This window comes from Talpa europaea (genome assembly GCF_964194135.1).
Source record: "Talpa europaea genome assembly, chromosome: 14".
Lineage (NCBI taxonomy): Eukaryota > Metazoa > Chordata > Mammalia > Eulipotyphla > Talpidae > Talpa > Talpa europaea.
Window position 1 is genome coordinate 45,469,034 of NC_140082.1, and position 22,851 is coordinate 45,491,884.

At 41.4% G+C, this 22,851-nt stretch overlaps 1 protein-coding gene across 1 annotated transcript in view; it reads left to right on the forward strand.

Annotated features, from left to right (window-relative positions):
• Positions 1-22,851, forward strand: part of DISC1 (DISC1 scaffold protein) — a gene marked incomplete at both ends in the record, with an annotated part of 373,050 nt that overhangs the window by 44,106 nt on the left and 306,093 nt on the right. Inside the window, 2 exons of the mRNA XM_084254028.1 lie at positions 371-524; positions 733-883. Of these exons, the coding sequence (XP_084110154.1) occupies positions 371-524; positions 733-883 (305 nt within the window). The remainder of the gene's footprint in view (positions 1-370; positions 525-732; positions 884-22,851) is intronic.

A 22,851-nucleotide genomic window follows, 5' to 3' on the forward strand; every position in this document is an offset into this window, starting at 1 on the left:
GTAGATCAAAGAGATGAGCTTCTGATGGGCAAGAACCATTTCAAACAGGTACTACCTAAAGGTTGTTCCAGAAGCCTTCTTGAATGAACCGAAGAGGAGAGGAGCTGTTTTGGGGATCCTAGGAGCTCAGCCTGGACCACAAGCTGTGCCCTGGACTGCTGCCTAGCATGTGGAGGGGACTCTCTCCGACCAGTCCACTTCTCAGAAGAGTCAAAAAGTTAGGTTCACATATCATTTTTGAACATCTACTCCTACTCACTTTCCCAGGACGCCTGTCATCTCCCTTCTCTCTCCCTACCTTGCATAACCAAGTCCCTCTCCTCGCCAAGCTTCCATCAGCCCTTGGGTCACTTCCCTAATCGCGCTACAGGGAGGTGCTCGGGGGAGGCCACCGGGAAGGCCTCGGGGCCTCTCCTTTCCTGTCCCCGCGCGCCCCCATCGCGCGCCCCCATGGCGCGCCCCCGCAGCGGGATCCTCCAGAAACGCGCCCGAGCAAAAAGCAAACTTTCCACAGGTCCCAGGAGGTAGGCTGCCTGCCTGCCCGCCCCGTCCCGCCAGGTCGCGTGCGTGAGTGTGTGTGTGTGTGCGCGCGCGTGTGTGTGTGTGCGCGCGTGAGAGTGTGTCCGCGCGCGCGCGCAAGGGGCCGGGGCTAGGAAGGAAACTGGCGCCTCGCGGAGCTGAAGGAAGGAGCCTCCCCCTTCCTCGCCAGCCCCCTCCCCACTTCCCGTCCAGCGCTGCGCTCGCCGGCCCTGGGGCGCCGGGCGCCTGCCCGCAGCCGGGGAGTTGGATGCGGCCGAGGCGGAGCGGGAGGAGCCGGCGGGGCGCATGCCGGGCGGGGGTCCTCAGAGCGCCCCGGCGCGTGGCAGCGGGGCCCTCCGCTCAGGTAGGGGCGCGGTCACCGGGGCCCGGCGGGGCGGAGGTGTCAGGCGGGGAGGGCGCGCTCTGGGGGGCGTGTAGGTCTGGGGGTGTGTCTCCATTAGCAACTTGGGTTAGTGCACCCCTTTCGAGGCGAGGGAAACTGAGGCAGGGCGCGTGGATTGCTGGTCTGGAGCCGCCAGCCGGCGCCAGGTCGAGCCGGGTCCTTGCTTGGGACAGCGCGGAGACCCAGGAGCGGCAGTTTTGGAAATTGCGCTGCTCGCACCCGCGCGCGGTGGCGGGTCCTGGTGGCGGAGCAGGCGTGGCTGGGGTTTGGATCAGCTCCCGGACGCCGCGCCGCCCCGGCCCCGGGTGGTGGGGCTCCCTCTTCCGCGCACCCGCTGGTCCGGGGACGCCCCGCCGGCGCAGGTCAGGCATCCTAAGGAATTTCGGGTTCCACCCGGCCAGGGGCCTAGCGGAAGAGGTTGGGGATGGGTAAGGAACGTGGTGCTGGCACCTCCCGAGGGTGCTTGCAAACAGTTTCGTCTCCTCCCACTTCCCAGTTGCGATTGTAACGCCCATTGCGGGGCTGGGGAGGGACCGCTCGGTTTTCATCCCCAGAGCACGGGTCACACTCTGGATTGGTACTGAAGCCAGTAAGTGAGGGTTGCTTTTCTAGCATGACAGGACTTCTGCCTTCGCACTCTTAAAATATATGCAATGGGATTTGAAACTTTTAAGAGAATGACATTTGGAGTCAGGGAGTGCTGTGTGGCGTCCTTATGGGGCCGCGAGAGGGCCGGTGACTTCAAACACTTCTCTCAGAACCTCTGAGAGCCTCGGATCTCTCCAGTGTAAAAGAAAATACTGACATCCTGGGCCTTCCTGTGTCAGATTTGTTGTGAGGGCACATTGCAAAATGTATAGTCAGTAGGAAAATGCTATTTTTTAAAAAGATTTATTTATTTATGCATACAAGAGCTGGGGCACGGGCCAGAGGTGTGGTGGGGGGTGGGGTGGGGTGAGAGGATTCACCAGAGACAGAGTGGGGAGCAGAACAGGCAGACTGACGAAATACACTGCTGAGGGGAGCAGCTGGCGAGCCAGGAGAGGTCTGCTGCGCCATGTAGGTTGCTCCCTGACTGGCCAGGAATCGAACTCAGGCTGTAGTGGCTGCGGATTGCTTCATAGGTTGCCTCTAAACCCTTGCGCCATCAGGGAGACCTGGGAAAATGCTATTTGGATGATCCCAGCATACTAAGCCCTGGAATTTGGGGACTGCCTGCATCTCAATCTTGGGCTTAGCCCTACCTTAGTTTCCCTGTTTGTACAATGGAGACTACGACAGTGTCCCCCTTATATGATTGTTATGGTGTTTAAAGGTGCAGTGGATGTGGATCACCTAACCTGGGGCATATTATATTTAGTAAGCTCTACATAAATAACTTTAGCTGCTAATTGTTACAAAACAAAACCTAAATAATTTGGAATGTGATGGAAATACCAGTTTGGATTTGATGAAAATATGAATAGCAGAGTGTTTTAAGAGAAATTTAGTTTTATTACATCCAGGCATGGCACATGAAGTCTGTTGAAGGTCATTTGAGAATCTGAGCAAAAAAGAGGTCAGGGTCAGCTGAGTTTGGTGACCTTGGGCCCCAGTTTCCTCCTTTATTTACCAAAAAAGGTAAAAGAAAAATGGGACAATAATTTCTGCTTTTTGTACTGTAAGAGTTGAATGAGGATCAAATGAAGTACAAGTAGCGAAAGCATCTTGAAGGGTATGGGGCACTAGGCAAATACAAGACATCCCCTCTATTGGGAGGAAATAATGGTTTCTGTGTTTTTTTTTTTTTTTTTTAGAGCTTACAGTGTGTTGGGCACTCCACTAGGAATTGCTTTGATGAAATTTGCCCTGAACATTTGTGAGACAGTTATTTATAAGCCTTATTATCCCTGCACAAAGCTGAGATTCAGGGTTACTCTGCTTTCCCCCTAAGTTCACATTGCTGTTAAGGGTAGAACCCTAGTGCTGGATCCTCTCACCACTGTGTTCTCCATGAACTACCGAATTGAAGCTACAATGATGAGCTATGTTTCAGGGTGGACCTATGTTAGATTAAGGTAACAATGTATCCTACATATTTATAGACTACAAAATAAAAGTGAATTATTAGCCCTGGCAGAAGAGACTTTGAAATGATGTTAATTTCTTTTATTCTGACTTTAGAATCCCATTTCAAACGATCTTTTTGAAAAAAATTAAACAATGAAAACTTACAGAGAAAAAAGGCATTAAAACCTTGACAGAACATATTGCAAGGACTCATTGCAGATATCAAACTAAATAGAATTTAGTCTGAATTTATGCTGTAATACTTAAATTTGTTAGCACCCTTAGGTTCCACTTGGGATTGAGGCTTTTGGTGTCATGGTTACCTTGCAGGACTGGGACTGAGGATGTTTCTGCAGGGATCTCAGAATTTACTCAAGATAACACCAGAAGGAAATAGACCTCCAGAGAAAGTCTGCATCTGAGAAAGAGTGCATGCCAGGTCCCTGTGCTACAGAAGCAACCTCTAATTTATTTGTTTCCTAAATGAAGCTTTATGTATTTACATGTATATATATATCCATACACATATGTATACACGAATATGTATAAATGTATATATATATTTGCTTTCCAAAAGTAAAACATGCTCATTATAGGAAGCACAGAAAACTACAAACAAGACAAAAACATTAAAAAAAATTGTAATTTCACCAGTGCAGACAAATAGCTTGGTGTTTCTGTTCTTGTAATCTATTCTGTGTTATGTTCATCAATTTATATCTGTTGCAAAATGGGATGCAAACTATAATTGTTTTGCTAAATTACAACATAATGCTTGCTTATTGCTTGAATATTTAAGATATTAATTTAGGTAAGTCAAATTTTATGATGCTCATTGAAACTTTTAAAATAAACTTAAACATTTGGTTGGAAGATTAGAGATTAAATTATTGAGGATTGAATTTTATTATAAGTTTTGATTAAAATTTGATAAAAGGCCTTCAGAGCAAGGAGAGAGTATTATGAGAACTTTAAATGATAGGATCTAAAACTAGCACAGTTTCTGAGTGTAAATACAGGTAACATTTTAGAGTAGGGTCATTAGTCCAGAGTTAGAATTATTCTTTTGCTATTGATGATGATAATTCAGTTTATTTTCAGGGTTCTCATACAAAGAATATTGCTTCCAGAGATGCCTTTGGCTGCCACCCTGGAGATGCACAGCGTCCCTCTGGCACAGCTGGGGCCACCTGTGGCCAGCCATTTTTCAGTCAGCACCATTTAATGCAAGACTTTTTGCCATTGGGAGTCTTCTGTTGTTTGTTCTTGATTTTATTTTATTTTTCTTATATGTAAACCTCTTTAATACAAAATTATAATAGAGAAAATGTACTTAAATGGGTAATCAAACTGTTTTTGATTTTAAAGACTTTGTGGTGAAGGTTCCTTAGCAAATGTTTTTTGGCAACAATCATTCAATTTTTTTGAATTCTTGCCACAGATACTTTGACCATACATATGCTTTGACCAATCACCATTCCAAACCCACTTTTTCTTTTGAAATCATAATTTTCCTCTTTGAGTACAGACTTTGCAATCAGCTTCCAATTTGTCACATCATGTGGACATGGGAAAGAAGTGTGCCTAACCAATGACTATTATTTATATTTGGCTCTGGAAGGCAGTCAAAGGCCTACATGGTGTGCTCAGCTGCTGACATGATCACTGGTTTTGTGTTGGCTTCCTTTAGCCTCACTGTCTTTCCTTTTGGCCACTTGCTTCCTGTCTTATCTCAGATATGGATAGTAGATATTGTGGGACTTCCTCTAATAACTAGGGTTGCTGGTCATTGAATGTTATAAACAGAATCATAGAACTTAATACTGGATGACGCTTCAAAAGATCAATTGGTTAAATCTCTTGAGTTCTGGCCAGCGAGGCGTCCTTAAGTGTGGTTAACAAGTGCAACTGCAGAAAACTGTGTGTTTGGTCAATATAGTGGTAGCCTGGTCTCAAATGAGGTAATTAAAATAAATAGCCCTTAATTATCTTTCTCATGTGAACTTAAGAGTAATTTCCTAGCACATAGCCTTGTGCTCATGCTGAAAATATGTGGATAAAAACTTATCTGTTTAACCCCAATACTTGGCCCTCCTGACAGAACTTTTACCCTTTATTTGCAGATGGGTTTGTATGTTCAATGAATGCAATTAAAACAGTGAACTCCATGAGGTGGGGATAGCAATCTCTGAGGATAGAAAGACCATTTGATCCTAGAATACTGGCAATTGTAAATGACAATGGAGATCATAGAATCTGACCTATGTGCCATTTATTTATTTATTTATTTATTTATTTATTTATTTATTTATTTATTTATTTATACAAGCACTGGGTACAGTCAGAAGCGCGGGAGGGTGAGAGAATTCACCAGAGCCAGAGCGGTCAACAAAACAGGCAGACTGATGAAGAAATACACTGCTGAGGGGAGCAGCGGGCGGCAGGGGAGGTCTGCTACCGCCAGGGTTAGAACCTGCGCTGCAGAGGCTGCAGACACCTTCGCAACCCAGCGCTCAACACCTGCGCCACTGGGGAGGCCCTGGCCTATGTACATTTTAGGCACAAAAAGTGAGGGATAGCAGCAGAGTGTTAGAATCTGGGTTTCTCGTCTCTTAGCTTTCATCTTTGGCCAGAGCCACCACCCCCCAGGAAGTGGCCAGAGTGAACAACACAAAGGGAAAGAGGAAACGCGCCTGCCACATGTCCTCTAGGCCTTTTAGAAAACATGGAGTTGTCCCTTTGGCCACATACATGCAAATCTAGAAGAAAGGTGATAGTGTAAACATCAAGGGGAAGGGCACTGATCAAAAATGAATGCCCCATACATGTTACCGTGGCAAAACCTTGCTTCATTCTGTAGTTCTGCAGAATTCATACCTAATTAAGAAATATTAAGTGAATTGAATGAAATCCTTGTTATTATTATTATTTTTGAGCCATCATGACTCTTAAAAACGTAGATTTTTGAGCAGCTACTATGGTCATACGGTCAATTGACCTAATCCACTTGTGCACTTCACCATTAACTCAACATTTTTAGAGTGCCTACTGGGTCCGGAATTGGAATTAGAGCCATACATGAATAAGGGCTCAACTTTTGACTTAATTTAGAGAAAATCTTGCTAAAAATAAAAACTGCCCATCACCTTGAAAAGTAGAGAGCCTTTGCCATTGGAAGCATTTGTGTTAACACTGGGTGATTCTCTGGTGAATATAATGGGGGAGTCTGCATGTGGCGTACATTGTGTGGGACAGACTTTGAGCTCTAGAATCTTCTGGGTTTTATCTTGTAGGGTTGGGATTGTTTAGGACTTAAGCTACTGTGTGCATTTCCTATTTCCTGCTTATTGGGATTTCACATTTGCCTCCTTCCCTCACCAAGGTGGCTCTATTTCAAGATACTTCGTGAGCTCTCCACAGTCAGCTGCCTGAGTGCAGCAGGTACTGTAACCCCCCAGGGATACACATGTCTAGGATTGATATTAATCATTAACATGATCATGTTCATCCAGGCGAACAAATCGACCAAGAGTAGAAATGTGCATTTGACAGGTATCCCTGCATGAAGACTAATTGCTTTCATAAGTGGAAAGGCAAATCCCTCAAGTTTAAAGAGTGAATTGTGTCTTGTATGTGGAATCTGAGTTTAAATTTTGTTTTGTGGGGGCCTGGCTGGTGGTGCAGGAGTCAAAGACACAGCACCATCAAGCTATCACCAGCCACTGCAACATGAGTTTGGCAACATGAGATAACCCACATGGTGCAGCAGACTTCTCCTGTCTCGTCTGCTGCTCCTCTCAGCAGTGTATTTCAGTAGATCCACCTGTTCTGCTCCCCACTGTGTCTCTGGTGAATCCTCTCATCCTCTGCTTCTCTGGCCTATACCCCAGTTCTTGTATGCATAAATAAAAAAATCTTTAAAAAATTTTCATTTTGTGACATGCACACATTTCTTTTTTATCACTGCTGTCTCTTAATTTGTGAGTGCACTGGTAAGATGATTTGGTACAATTTTGAGACTTTGGTTTTGATAGAGGAGAATATATGTGTTTTGCATGTATGAATGACATAGACTTCATCTTACTCAAATGCTGATGGGAAAGGAAGGACTACTTACAGTGGTCAAATGAAAAAGTAAGTATAGAAATAAATTTGGATTCACATGTTTTGAATACACTGTAAACTTAGAATTGTGAAAGCTGTTTTGTAATTATAAAGCCTGGGGTGAAAAGTTGACATATTTCAGTACTATTCTTTATAGTTCCCTAGTGCTTTTCATTATAGTTACCAGTGAGGTATAGAGAAATGTGAGACTGCTAACTTTAGTTATAGGTAATCTGCATTCAATTCAAACAGTAGTTTTGGGGGCTTTAAATTACTTTGAATCTTTATCCTTATGTTTTGCTTTGGTTATATAATTCTCTTTGAGAGACATAAACTTATCCATTTATTAATTCCATTGCATTTGTCTATTCAAAAATATTTATTTAGCATGTAGTATATATACATAGCCCCATAGTGTGCACAGTGGGGAGTTCAAAGATGTATTAGATTATCCTTAAGGACCATACAGTCTGGAGGGAAGATACAAGGAAGGCTGGTGTTCTTTTCAAGTGATTTAAGACAACCCTTAGAGCTTAAGGATGCTTTTCTGGAAGGTATCCTATTTCTTCCTAAGTCTTCCCATCCTGGTATTCTCTGCTTAGTAATTTTCTTCAGTCAGGCCTGCATGCTGCTGCCAGAATTATCTTCCCAAAGCACAGATGTGGTCAGGTTATTGTTTCTCTGTGCAAAGACTCATTGTTGCCTTGCAAGCAAATTCTTAGCTTCACTTTCCAGGTGTTTTGTAAACTGGGCCCCAAATCCCTAAAATTGGCTCTTTTATTGCACACATTATTCTGCCCACCAATAATATGATGGAGTCTATCCTCTTTGCCCTCAATCTCTGTAGATCAAAATGTCATTCCTCATTTAAGACCTAGTCAGTAATATATCCCAGCCTACCCTCCTTCTCTGGAATCCTCTACGCTTTCTCTTTTCTTCTGTTACCGTTTGTTATATATTAAATATACCTTTTTTACTTCAGTGTAAGCTACTGTAGCAAAAGGAAGCTGGCTGGTTTACTTCCTTACCTCCTCATTAATGTAGTATGCTCACAATTTATTCTACTCTCATTGATTTGAATTAAACAGTTTTTTATATTTTAGGTTGAATAACAACATCAGTTATTTTTCTCTTTCGAAACCAGTCAAGCGTTCTAAAATTTCAGTTCAGTTTGAATGTTTGTTGAGATGCACAAACCACATTGTGAGATATTGTGATGCTTTTAAGTTACAGAGACATATGTAGAATATTGTCCATACCACTGAGTGTTCAGTGCTGAAAAGAGAATTTATTCTGAGGAAGGTTCTGGATGTTGTTCAGGATATTTGGACATGCTCGGATACACCAGATCATTACAAGTAGCTAATACCTAGTAGATGACCAGTGAATATAGGTTGGATGAGAAGTAGAAAAGCAAGAAATCCTTCAATTTACAAGTTATCTGTAGTGATGTTTATTTCTAGGCATGCTAGTTTTGAAGATAATTTAGTTAAGTATTGATTTCTACACTTTTATATAAAATATGCTGCTCTTCTTCTAGTAAGAGACCTAGTAGTTCTCCATCTGTAGAAACTCTGCTTTAATATCCTGGCCATGAGTTGCATTTGCTTAATTTCATTGCTGTTCTCATCTCAGGCAGATCCATATGGCAGGACACAGGGTTCCCAGCTGTGTGGGGGCCATGACAAATGGGAGTATCCCCACTGATCTAACACTCATGAGTTCACCATCTACGCAGCCAATTAACTAGTCTTGGGAATTGGGGCATGAATTCTGAACTATTTCCCAATCCTGCAGCTTTTGTATCTTTCTTTATGTGACCTAAATGGTCGTTTGAATGGAAAAGTGGATAAATCCTATCAGTTTTACTCTCACTGTCATATTTTCTTGATTCTGATTTGGGATTATCTGCAAATATTACACACAACTATTTATTTTATGTAAATATTTTTGAAGCTTTTTTTTTTTTTTAAATAGTCCAGAGGTTTTTCCCTCACACCTGTTGTGCCATGTCAGGCCCCTTTCCTTCTCACAGTGTGCCTGTCTGGGTGGAGAAGGCTGGTGCTTCAGTTGAACCCAAACAGCTTTTTTTGACCTTTTTTTTCTGATCATTTTCTTTCACATGTTCAGGAAGCTCTCTCGGCTAGTCCAGTGCCTAGCATGCTCAATATCAAGGTGAATTCTCTTGGTGGGAATCTTGCCCTTGTTTGTTTACCACAATGGCAAGAGTATGCTGGGTAACATTAGAGACTCTTCCAGTGTTGCCATGGTAACGTGTGGGGCATTCCTTCTTGAACAGTGCCCATCTCCTTGCTGTCTACAATATCATTCTTTCTTGTGGATTCATATGTCTGTGGCCAAAGGAATAACTTCACATTGTCTAAACAGTCTAGAGGTCATCCAACAGGTATATCTCTGCCTTCCTTTTGTGTTGGTCATTTTTGGCAACTTACCAGAGATGGTAGTTGGTTCCCTTGAAACTTTTTGAAAAGCATAAGGTGATATATAAGAAAAGGTATTGATATTGCTCCTATTTTCCCAATTTGATTGAGGTGAAATAGTGTGCAGTGGAAATAAAATGAGATGTACCAAGGATGTTACTTTACTTTATGCTAATCTTGTAATATATTTATGCTGACATTGTTTTAAAATTTTTGTTCTGCTTTTTAATGAACAAAAGTTCCCCCTTCTCTTTTTTCTAATGCCTTGTCTAGATTAGGAAGCTGGCTTTCCCATAAATGAATCATTATAGAACTGGGGGAGGGGTAAGTTAGCTAGAAATTCAATGGAGAGAAACATATAGGTATGTTTTGTTAGTCAGGGTTAAATTAGTCCAGGCCTTGTCTTATTTAACTTCACATCATTTGTGTTAGACCTTTAGTAGAATTCTTACTGACCTGCATTGGTTTAAAACAACATGTGCACCTGATACCTGTATAATGTTACAAGCCAGTTATTTCAGTAAAAAAAGAATCTATTATAAACTTCCTAATACTGCCCCTGACATCAGCCTATAATCTGTTTGCTATATAGTTAGTCCCTTATACCTTAATCCAGGTCTTTCGTTCCTATGATACATGTGATTGGTGAGAAAACTAGATGCCTTTTTCCTTAACTCAGTGGGATAAAATCTTGCCATCACCTTGCTCCTGTGCCCATGAGGTTTTGCCACTGTGGGTATTTAGTCAGGTCAGACGGATGTGAGATAAATGAGAGAAAGTTTGTGGTTCTCAGACAGAGTCTCATTTAATGGATTTTGAAGCACTTTATGAACATTAATCCTGTTGGTTATAGGTTTAATTTTATTGTTTGTTCAGAAACATGTGAAGCACTTGCATATTAAAAGTTTATTAACTCATCATCTATCTGCCTAAGGTGTGAGATAGCTATAATTTATTCACTCATCAAAAGATACTTATTGAACATCTATTATGTCCTTGGCTTTTGATCCTTGGCCTGGCTATTGTGTTGTCTTGCTCTGCCTATCCCTTTGAGATGGCCAAGTTGTGTAGATTGAATGGAAAAGTGGATAAATCCTATCAATTTTACTCTCACTGTCATATTTTCTTGATTCTGATTTGGGATTATCTGCAAATATTATGTACAACTATTTATTGTATGTAAATATTTTTGAAACTTTTTTTTTTAATATTCCAGACGTCTTTCCCTCACACCTGTCCTGCCAAAACCTCACAATGGTTTTGATTATTCTCCTGATGTTGCCTGTTGGATTAATCTTTTGGTGCAAGATTTTATAACCTGAGGGCAGATGATATCCTGCCGTGAATGCTTCCAGAGACTGCTTATCTTGGAGAGAGTATTGGGCAACTGCTGTTACTGATAGAACAAAAGGTAAAGGGTTAGAACTGTCAAGGTGCCCCCTGCAATGCCCCCCATCACTGACAAGCCCATATGATGCTTCCTTGGACCTAAGCACTCCAGTGCTGCTTGTGCAGTTGCGGCTCATTGTGGATGACTGTTATCAAATATATAGTAGAGAGTGTTGGCGGCATAACAGCATATCTGGGGTGGTTCTGCAATGGACATTCTGTTCTAGATCCAGTCAATGTTTGCTTTGGAAGAAGTAATTTAATTTTTTTCTTTATAAAATCTTCATCTATATGAAATATAAACTCTGTAAGATTCTCCACTAGGACATTGCCTGGATTTAGGTTTCTCTGAGTCTTCTCTGATAGTTTTCCTCTCCTGTCTCAGAAAATTCATTGCTCTTGCTGGTATCATTTCATACCCAAAGAGGGCATTCTAACCTTAGAAGAATTGCAGTTCAGCAGAGCGCCTGCCATGGCTTTTCTCTCTAAACACAGGGAGTTTGACTTCTAGCTTGGCTTCTCAGGTGTTTTGGCTCCAGGGAGGAAAGACTCCCAGTTCCCATTTATTTTATAGAACCATTATGAAAATGAACCCAACCCAAGTGCACACTGGGACAGAGAGAGACCCAGCTGCTTGCTTTCCCACCAAACCTCATCGGCCTAATGTAGAGGACTACACTTTTGGTTTTGTCTCTTGTAAGCTATTTCCACTGAGGGAGAACTTCTGTGACACTGGGGACTTGGCAGTTGACTAATCCTTTGGGTGTTCTTTCAGCATTGTTTGCAGTGAATGTGGGAGTCAAAGGCCCTTCAGTGCAAAGAGAATGCCAGCTTGTTTCCTGGAACCCCAAAGGAGCCAGAGTCAAAGGGGCTTTTTGTTTCACCAGTAGGAAAAAAAAAACCCCACAGGAAATCTCAGCTTCAGATATTCCTATGTGGTCTCCTTGTCCCATCAGATTTGACTGTGCTTGGACCTCTGTTGAATGAGGCAGTAACTAGTATCAAAAATAAATAAATGAAAGATGCCATTCCTGGCAGCTGGGGTTGCGTGCATGTGGCATGTACACCCGCACGAGGAGGAACACTTCCTTGGACCTGGTGTTCAAGTGCTCCTAGTAGGGGACCCTGGGCGAGTGGATTGAAGGTAATAATAGCCCTTCATACTGTTAGGAGAATTGACTGTGGCCAAATGAGTAAAGATCTGACTATCGTGTCCTCCTCATCATTGGCATTCAGTGTTATTTTTGAAGAATTAATAGTAAATTTTAAATCCCCACAGCAATTCTGTCACTTGCTAGGTATGTGATGCAGAACAAGTAATTTAATTTCCTCTGTAAGCTGGAAAGCATTTTGCTTATTTCGTTGTGAGGATAACATGATATGATATAGGCAAAAGGCTTAGAAAATAGTAGCATATTAAAATAAGTGGTTGCAGCTGTGCACATGATATCCTGCGGAAGGGTGAGGTGCCAGTCCAGGGGCGACTAGGGCTGACATCAGGCTAGGGCCTGGTGCTGAGAAAGACATGCCTTTTTCTAATCCATCAGCTCAGAGGATGGATTTTTTCTTTTTCTCATTTGCCCTCCCAGAGAGGACCTCTTTTTATGGTTTATCTCCCCACAGAGGGCACCTTAAAAAAAATTGCATGATGGGCTATATGTACTAGCAGTGGCCCTGTCAATAGGATGAAGATGCTGAATTAGCATTCTTCTGGAGAGATTCTTCTGGAGAGCTTTGCCTGGCTCTAACTTGGTCATTTCACTTCAATTTCAATGATACAATTTCCTTAGTCAGAGGAACACTTCTGTTCTTTCCTTATTACTAAAATTTCTGTAGGCTTTTCCTGGAAGCCAAGGCTATAATTCTGTCTTCCAACATTCAGCTCCTTATTACTGCCCTCCTCACCACATCCACAATGGAAATTTGTTAATACACTCAGAAAAGAATGGGTCAGACTGGATGCTGCTTATTGGCTCTTGGGCCCCCGAATGCCCTTCTGAGTTCTTTGCTGCTGGGCTGGAAGTTTGAAACAACTGGAAGGTAGTACAACATCCAGCAACTTCCCCAGCTTCCTTCCGGTTAAGTTCTGCTAGTTAGAGCCACTAGGAGGCCAGAGGTGGGAAGAGAAATACTTCCCGATTCCAGGTTTTATAGAACCAGTTGCAGGTAGTTGCTGGAGCAATGCCAGAATATCAGAGGAGACTCAGAGAAACCCATTCCAATGATGGATGATTAGGACTCCAGATTTGGGACTTCTTGCAGGCTTCAGAACCAGTGGAGACAACCTCTTCAACAGAGGAGCAGATTGAACAGGCTCAGGCACACAGCCCAGGAGCATGAAAATGTGCTCTCTGGCTATGAGTCCTTCTTCCTCTTTGCTTCTGACCGCTCCTTCTCCTTTGTTCTCTTGCACTTCTTTTCATAGCTTTGCAATCAACTCCCTGTACTAACTGTCCTCTGCTTGATGTAATTGGAGTGGTCTCAATTTTCCTGCACTGCCTACGTGGGCTTTGTGAGTGCTATTAATTTGTTGGGTACTTAAGGGCTTGGTAAGTTCCTCAGAGTCTTTGAGCAGAGGTATGAGCCAGGTAAACCAGAGTTCTAGGAAAATTAATCTGCCCCACTGTAAGTAGGAAGAGGTTAGAGACTGAAGACCTGTAAGTAGGAAGAGGTTAGAGACTGAAGACCTATTGACTCTTTTAAAATAGGTCTTCAGTCTCTAACCTCTTCCTACTTACAGTGGGGCAGATTAATTTTCCTAGAACTCTGGTTTACCTGGCTCATACCTCTGCTCAAAGTCCTATAATTTTTATGGCAGCTATTTAGCCAAAGTATGGTTACCTAAAACCAAACCCCAAGGGCAAGAATCATTACCATGGGTGCCTGTTTGCAATCCTGACATTGCAGATGTCGGTCAGAGCATCATTCTCTCACCCTGCCTGGAGGAAGGCAGTTAACTCAGTGGTAGACATTATCAGCAAGCATACCTGACTTTATGGCAAGCTCCTTTATTGCATGTCACAGATACATTTTATACAAATTAATGCCCTGTGGCAACCCTGCATTGAGCAAGTCTATCAGTGCCATTTTTTTTTTCAACAGCAGGTGCTTACTTTGTATCTCTATGTCACATTTAATTAAAGTATATATATTTCTTTTGGCCGCAGTGCTATTGCACTTTTAATAGACTACAGTATAGTGTAAACATAACTTTTACATGCTCTGGGAATCAAAATATTTGTTTTGCCTTATTGCAACCCTAGCTGTGTTGCATTGGTCTGGGATGGAACCCAGAGCTATGGCTCCCTGTTCATCTCCCCTCAGTAGTTCCTTGTTTAGATCAAATCGGGGCCTTTAGCACAGGTCCCAACATTACATTGGCTCTTCCTCCTCTCCTGGGACAGTGGTCTGTTTACAAGGCCTGCCCCATGTTCTGGAATCAGGGGACAGAGACGGGGATGTTGAAATCATGTCACTTCTTATAAACTGATGGAAATATATGTGCTGTGAAAAGTGAAGATGAGCTGTAAACCTAGATGAGATTGTTATTGTCTTGGGAGGAGCATTTCTCACCCACAGGTTTTCTGACTTCTTTGAAGTAATGATTTTCGGAAATTTCACTTTGAAGGGAATGGGGGAGTAGATCTTAAGGGAATTGAAAGGGACTTTACAGGGTCAGCTGAAGGGAAAATAATACAGTTAATGTTCAAACATGGCTTTATTGTTTTTGTATAAAAAGCAAAGCATAAGCATTGTAAAAAAAGTCAAACTAGTCAAAAATACTTGGTAGAAGAAGAAATGATCACCAAAATCCCGCTTATTTCACTGCTGTTCTTTCTCTCTCTCTCTCTCTCTTCTTCTCTTTCTCTCTCTCTCTCTCTCTCTCTCTCTCTCTCTCTCTTTTTCTTTATGCATACAAGAACTGGGGTACAGGCCAGAGGTGTGGGGGGTGAAAAGATTCACTAGAGACAGAGTGGGGAGCAGAAAAGGTGGATCTACTGAAATACACTGCTGAGGGTAGCAGCGGGCGAGACAGGAGAGGTCTTCTGTGCCATGTGGATAGCTTCCTGGCCTGCCGGGGATCAAACTCCTGTTGCAGAGGCTGCAGATAGTTTCACAGTGCTGTGCTTAACCCCTTGCGCCACCAGGGAGGCCCCACTGCTGTTCTTTAATGAACACCTTTCTAGAGTATTCTCAGAGCCTGTGTTATATACATATACAATTTTACAGAAGTGGATTATGTTTTCTAACTTAATTTTTTCTGGCACAAAACATTTTCATGCTAATGAGCTAATGAATATTGCTTTCTTAGTGGTGGATGTAGTGTGAGAACATATGTTTGTAGAGGTATGAACTGATAACCCTATGTCATCTATGGTGTTGTAAATCAATGCGATCTCAATAAACATAATCTAAAGACAAAACAAAACAAATATTGCTTACATCATTATTTCTAATGACTATTCATTATTCCATGCCTGTGCTGTAATTCATTTATTTGGCACATTAAATGGGGATGTTTACAGTTGTCATCTTTTAGAACATGCTAATTTTTATTAAGATCTTGGATTTAAAGTGATGTTAATTCTCTAACAGATGTCTTGAGATATTCTGACTTAAAACATTAGAAGTTTATTTCTCTCCTAAGTAAAGTTCAGGTTCTCCCTCCATTTATTCACGGTCACCTTTAGTCACTAGATTTGGATGGAGAGGCCCTGCCTTACATGACCAGTTAGGGACTCAGGCTGTTGAAAACTGTGCCACCTCCAGGCTGTGACACCCAAGATTGCCCTGGTCTTGGACGCCCAGCCAGCAGATAGTGGATGAGAAAGCAGAGGATTACACAAGAGGTGTGTAGGGATCAGAACTGGAATAGGCAGCTACCCCTTCTATGTACATCCTATTGGCCAGCCTTAGTCACAATCAAATCAAAGCTTCAAGGATACTGGGAAACATCCCTTTGCTGTGTATGTGGGAGGAAAAAGCCTCTGTCAGAGCTCCCCCTTTGGTCAACAAATTCCTCTTTCACTTTTCCTTTCACATCTAGAACCCGCTTCTTCCCAGAAGGAGACATGTTAGGTCACATGTAGACATAGTGTCTGTCGTAGGGGTGGAGAGGTTCTTCTTAAGCTGGTCAAGCAATCAGAGTAACATCAGACAGGTTTGTAGGAGAACAAATTTAATGACAGACACATGGAGAATCTACATGCATGTAAATTCTAAAGTAAATAGGACATGTGAGTATTTATCCTGAAGAAGGATGATCTAAGGACCTGGGCCTTCAAGAAGAGAGAAGGGGGACTTCTATGATAAAGAGAGAGTGGGTCATAGGACAAAGGCCTGATGCTCTGTAATTTCATGTTTACCCTGCTGTATAGACAGGTTTCTCCTCTAGCAAGCTGTTTTGTTTTGTTTTTTAAATAATGCAAAAGCTAGGTAATTTCATTGCTGGTGGTTAAGGGAGTGGTAAGAATTTTTCTTGAGGGTGCAGGGCCTTGAATGGCCTTAGCTCGAAATGATCCACATGCCAAAGGGGGGAAGTCTTGGGGCAGCCTGCTCTGGACATCTTGGGTGACATATCCTTTGCTAGCTCACTCTTCAGGGTCTCTGGCCAATGTGCAGTCTTCTCTATCATACCTAAATCAGGGTCCTCACGGTTCTGTGATTTATGAGCTAAAAAAGAAGAAAGTTATTTGTCCTTTCCCCTAGCACCACCCAGGCTTCAGTGGTGGAGCAGAGACAGCATAACAGCACTAAAACCTCCCATTTTGAATAGGGTAAAATGGGAGATGCCTAGTAGACACAGGTTTCAAGTGATTATGGAAGCCAGTGGATAGCCAAGGTGAAGGCCTCCAATCAGGGGCAATTAGACCTTGATTCTGCTCTCTGAAAGAAATCTCTTATCATTTGTTTCCTATAACTCCTGGCTCTGTCCTGCCAATTTCCTTCCCATCTTTAGTTCTCCACGGCAACATTTGAAGTGGTCACTGGGGAGTCTGCCATCTTTAGAAAGCGGCACACAGTATTTGCTGCCCTTTGTTTGGTGACTTAAGGTTTCTTTAAAGACTCAAATAAATAATTAAAAAAATAGTCCAGGTTTGTTGTGTCTCAGGTCATACATTTTATCCATACTGTTTGTCCAAACAGTAGGTTTCTCTTCTATTTTCTTTCATTGAGTTCCTTACATGAATAACTAATCTAGAAGTTTTTGCCTAGACATTATTATCAAGCTTTATCTGTTATGTTACCTTACTGTTCCATGTCCTTCTCAATTAAATGGTGATTATGTAGAGGCCCCCAAGCTCAGGGAAGGAAACACTCATATTAGTTATTTTAAATTCAGTTTCTTTCTGTACTACCTTTGAGTCTTCATCACTCAAACCTTTTTCAATCTTATTTCTTACTGTTTGAGATTCTGAAGCAGTCAGCTTTTCCAACCCTTTCAGCATACAATTTTTGGGATTCTATCCCCTTCTATTTGTACTTGCAAACCAACAAATTTCACTGAGAAAATCTTTTTCTTTAATATTAATTTAATATTATATTTACTATTTCTTTAATTTTATTACAAATATTTCAACATTCCAAATTTTTTCCTTAGAGCTGCAAGCTCAGTCTACACTGTCTGTTTCTTAGTTATTGAAGGTGATGATGTTACCAAACATCTTGCCCTTGTGTAACTTGGGTCTCCATCTTTCCAACCTCTGATACCAGTTTTCTTTTTGTCTACGTCCTGATTACAAAGTTGGTACCTCTTATTTTAGGTAGTACTCTATGACAAGACACCAATTTCTATATTAATTAATGCCTGTTCTCAGTGCCATATCATTTTCAAAATTTATTTCTTGCTCACATATACTATAGTTTGAGGCAGAGTTGTTTTTGTGGGTAGTAGTGGGAGAGCAATTCATCAAGATGTGTGATTTTATATGTGCCAAACACCAGAATGTGTGGACATCCAAGAAACTGAAGAGACATATAGGCCTGCAATAAAATGCTGCATATACAGTATGCAGCCCAATCCCCCCTTCAACATCATCTGCCCTGTTGCCTGCTGGTTTTCAAATCCTCATACTTGATACATATGATTGTTTTTTTTTTAAGATTTATTTATGTATGCATGCAAGAGATGGGGTACAGGTCAGAGATGCAAGGGGTGAGAGGATTCACCAGAGACAGAGTGGGGAACAGAACAGGCAGATTGATCCAATCACGCTAGTGAGGGGAGCAGCAGGTGAGTCAGGAGAGGTGTGCTGCACCATGTGGGCCCCTGGCCGGCTGGGGATCAAACTGCAGAGGCTGTGGACTGCTTCACAGTGCTGTGCTTAACCCCTTGCGCCACCAGGGAAGCCCATTGATACACATGATTCTGACTTTAACTCACAGTTCCTACAAGTTGGCAATGAACATCCCCACTTTGGTTGTATCACTTCCCACTCTCTTGTCTGAAAGCGTTTTTCTTTCAAAACCTTCTAGGAAGCGTATTTATTTTTTTAAATGAATCCAGATTAATGACTTGTATCACTTGCCCTTGTTTATTACTCATATTGTCTGTACCACAACTAGCAATCACATTTGATATTTATTTGACACATGTATTTACACTTTATCTATTTTATTAGTTTCCCCAGCCAAGACCTAAAGGGGCTAATGCTCCTTTCAGAAACTGGCATTTAGCTCTGCAACCTTCATGGGGAGTCTTACTTTTCTGTTGAATCGGTAGATGCTTTACGCAGGATCTTAACCCTAAGGATTAGCTTGTGGAAGCATCACAGATATTAAGTTGAGCAGACATGGCTACGCTACTGAACTTTGTGAGCCTTAATTTCTTATTTCATATGTATTTTTAGATTTTAGGTCCATTTAATGTGCTTCCACTATGTGTCAGGCCATGTATTAAGGTTGAAAATTAACTTACACAATAGGCTAAGGAGGGGGATACTATCCTTATTATTTTTTTTTTTTCAATGAGAAAACTGAGGATCAGAGATACTAGGTAACTTTATGAACTTACCCAGTTCATAAATGGAGGAACTTGTCTTTGAACCCAGATGTCCCTGATTCCCTTTTTATTATTATTTTAAAGATCCACAAATATTAACTGCTGTCCACATTTCAAGCCTTTAACATCTCATTATGCCAATGATCTAAGTTGAAGCCCATCATTATTTCTCTCTATCCTTTAATGATTGTTGTGGTGGGTAGAATAACTGCCCCTTAGTCGTGCTTACATCCTAGTCTTTGACACTTCTGAGTAGGTTGCCTTTCGTGGCTCAAGAAGCTTTGTGGATGTAATTAGCAAAGGGCCTTCAAGTGACAAGGCTGTCTCGGATTATCCCTGTGCACCCATTGCAGTCACAGCACCCTTCCAGGTGAAAGAGGCAGGCAGAGGCCAAAGGCAGAGAGAGATTTGAACGTGCTGAAAGTGCTAGTGTTGAAGATGTAGGAAGGGACCATAAACTGAGGAATTTAGGCTGCTTCTAGAAGATAGAAAAGTCAAAGAAACAGATTTTCTCTTGGAACCTCCATATGTAAAGTAACATGGCCTGATTTTAGATCAGTGCCAACTGTTTTGACTTCTGATCTCCAGAACCAGAAGCTAATGAATTTGTGTTGCTTTAAGTTATTAAGTTTATGATAATTTCTGTTTTAAATAGCAGTAATAGGAAATTAATCCAATAGTTTTTCTGCTCTCCCAATCTGCTTGATGATTTCTGACTCATTCTTTAAAATTCTCTTTCACATCTTGCTGTCTGTTACCATTCTAGGTCATATTCAGGGTTCACCTTCCCTGGCTCGGTGACTACTCTGTATAGGTATAAAAAGGCGCTCTCTTCTGCTTAAGGCCATGCCTTGTTAATGGACCTTCTGGCTGTTTTCTCTTAAAAGTTATTCAAAGAGAAAAAGAAGAGTCCTTATGTGGTCTTAGCAGAACAGGGAGCAGACCTGCCTCCCTTGATCTGAATGCTAGGTGTCTTCAGTGTGAGCTAATACAATGCTTAGTTTTGGTGCTCATATCACATCACACTGGACACTCAGGTTGCTTATTAACTACATCCCCTAATCTTTTGACATCTTATTAAAACAAAAGATTTGTGAATTGTTCTTGTATCTCATAGAATGTCTGCCATTTTGAGCCATGTAGCTTTTGGCTCCAAGAGGAAAAAAATGTACTGAATTAATGTCTCTAGGGGAAGATTTAAAGACCTGGCTAATAAGGAGAGACAGATGGAATTCTGAGAGAAAGATGGCAAATTTTGGAACTAATCTAATTAAAGAGCTATGGTACTTTTCATTGGGGCATAAATAAAATATGACAATGATTGTCAGCTCAGAAACCCTCAGTTAATATCTAATCTTATTTTTTTAGCATTACGTAGAAATGTTATGTTTTAACAAATAGCAGAAACATATGAAAGAAGCTGAGAGAAGCAGAAGACACACAAGGTAGGCATCTGCCCATCCCCTGGTCCACCCCCTCCCTACATACTCTTCAGATGGCACGGGATCTCCCAGCCATTTCAATCTGTGGCATTGACAGCTTACAGGGTAAAGTCAAATGCTCTTAGGGAAAAGAAAAGAAAAGGCTTTCAGCCTCTCACAGTCATTATGGGCTCTGAGGATGACTGGAAATCTGTAGAGGAGACTTCAGAGTTAACTTTAGAGAAGGAGGTGCTGAGGTTATTGAACATTCTCAGACATGGACTGGCTCTTTCCATTTAAATTCAAAATGGCTGTGCCCAAACCCTCTGGGTTTCCTAGAATTTGTATTTAAATGTTGACGCATTCACAGGCCAATGTTCCCAAGCAATGCAGCTGAAATGTAGTACCTCCAAAGTAGGTAAACCAGCTGGCTCCCTTGCCACCATTGCTTGGTCACAGCCTGGCCTCAGGAAGACAGGAGCCCATAAACTGAAGGAAGTTCCTACAGAACAGTTAGGAGATAGTGCCCCCTAGAGGGAGAAGAGCAACTGGAAAAACTATTTCCTCTAACCTCAAGGCATTCAAGAGGCCTGCAGAGGTCTCATTCTTTTTGGTTTCGATAAATCTGAGACAATCCAAAGATACCCAAGGTATGTAGGGAAAAATTTAAAAATTTACACATTTGAACTTTGTTGTCTGTTGATCCCTTTGGGGTTTTCCTCTCTTTAAATGGTAGAACCAAGGTGTCAATGCTTCCTTACCTTCAGTGACCTCTCTACAGCCCTCTTATCCCTGGTAAGTTACACAGTAGTTATTCTGCTTGCATCATCTGTTGTATTAATATACACAAGTAATTGTTAAAATCAAATTACTTTTGACTTGAGTAAGTGTAATTCAGATTTACTGACCATAGGTTAGAGATTTAATTTAGGATTCTTATTCTTTGAAAAATTATCAATTCAAATACGAGGTTAGTAAGGAAGGCAGATTCTAAGACTTGTGGTGGTAGAAGGGGCCTTAGTTGTCATCCGTGCTGAGGGATGCTTTGTTGAATTATTCTGGGAACAGAATGGTCACTACTTTCAATAGATTACTTGTAAGTAGGTAAATGAAAATGTTTTGTAAACTGTAGAACATTCAACAAATATTAATATTAAATGTAACTAGTATTCTTTAAGAATTTTTTCCCTGACGTTGCCTGCTTTACATGAGCGCCTATCTTGCTTTTTGCAAATTATAGGTTGGAATAACTTTATAAATCATTAAGCAAATATTTCCACCTCAGGCTCTCATTCTTGTACAAATGTGGGTTGTGTTCTTTCACAGGTTGGGGGTCCAAGAGATGATTTTCATAGTACAGGCTGTGTTATGGAATAATATTGTTTCACATTCTTATATTCTACTTCTGTCAAGGAGAAAGTCTCAGTTTGCTGCTGTGTGTCTTTAAACTTCTCTAAAACTAAATTCCCTTTGTGATAAAGACAGAGCGAAGCAGGCTTGTCTCCAAGGCTTCATTGTCTGACAACAAAAAAATGCTGCTTTGTTTTCATTGTCTTCATTTGTATGACTATCTTTTCATTGGCAAGTGATTGTCCTATCTCACTTACAGTAGTATTGTCATAAAGTATACTTTAAAATATATTTACTGAAGCAAAAGGCATGAGCAAGTTTATACAAAAGTATAAAGGAAATATTGCATGTGTGATAAGCACCATGAAGTGGTGTGGGACCCACTGATGTTCGGAATTGGAATGCGTGGCTCTCTATGGTCTTTGAGATATGGGCCATTGATCAGAGAGCTGCCATTTGTAATGGACAAGCCTCAGTTTACTCAGTTTCACATGGCAGTCCTTAAAATATTGGGAGACAGTATTCACTTCTCCTAAGCTTTTCCTTCATTTAGGCCTCACCCTGCCAGATCTTCCCATGTTCTCTGTATGCTGCTCCTAGTCCCAGTTTTGCCAGAGTCTGTCTGATTTTCTCTTGGAGAAGTTCCCTGTTCATTGTGTTCCTAGAAGCAGTCTGTTCTGATATGAAGTAACCCTTCCTGAAGTCATATGAGGAAGGGAACTCAGGGCCCAAAGGAGATGATTAGGGATGACATAGAAAGAATTACAGTGAGGGTGATGGCTGGAAATTTTTATGAGGTACAACTGGGTAGAGATTCAGGAGCAATATTTATGTCCTCAGATGTGTTTACATCAGTGTACAAAATAGGAGTGGTAAGACAAATGAACTTAAAATATTCATATCAGGTGGTGAATATGGAAATATTTTTGATATTCTGTTGGAAAGTCTTTGAGGGTATTTTTGAAGCTAGCTTCTCTGAGCTTGAAGAATTCTCATCTTTAAAACTGGTTGATCAAGTGAGGTTGATAAGCCAACAAATGTCAAAATGATCTTTTTATTATTTCTTTATACCGTTGCTACTATATTTTTGATACTCTATTTATACTTTTCATTGTTGTCTATCCTTATTTATTTAAGAGGATCTAGTGGTCCCAGTTGTCCTTTCATAAAAGG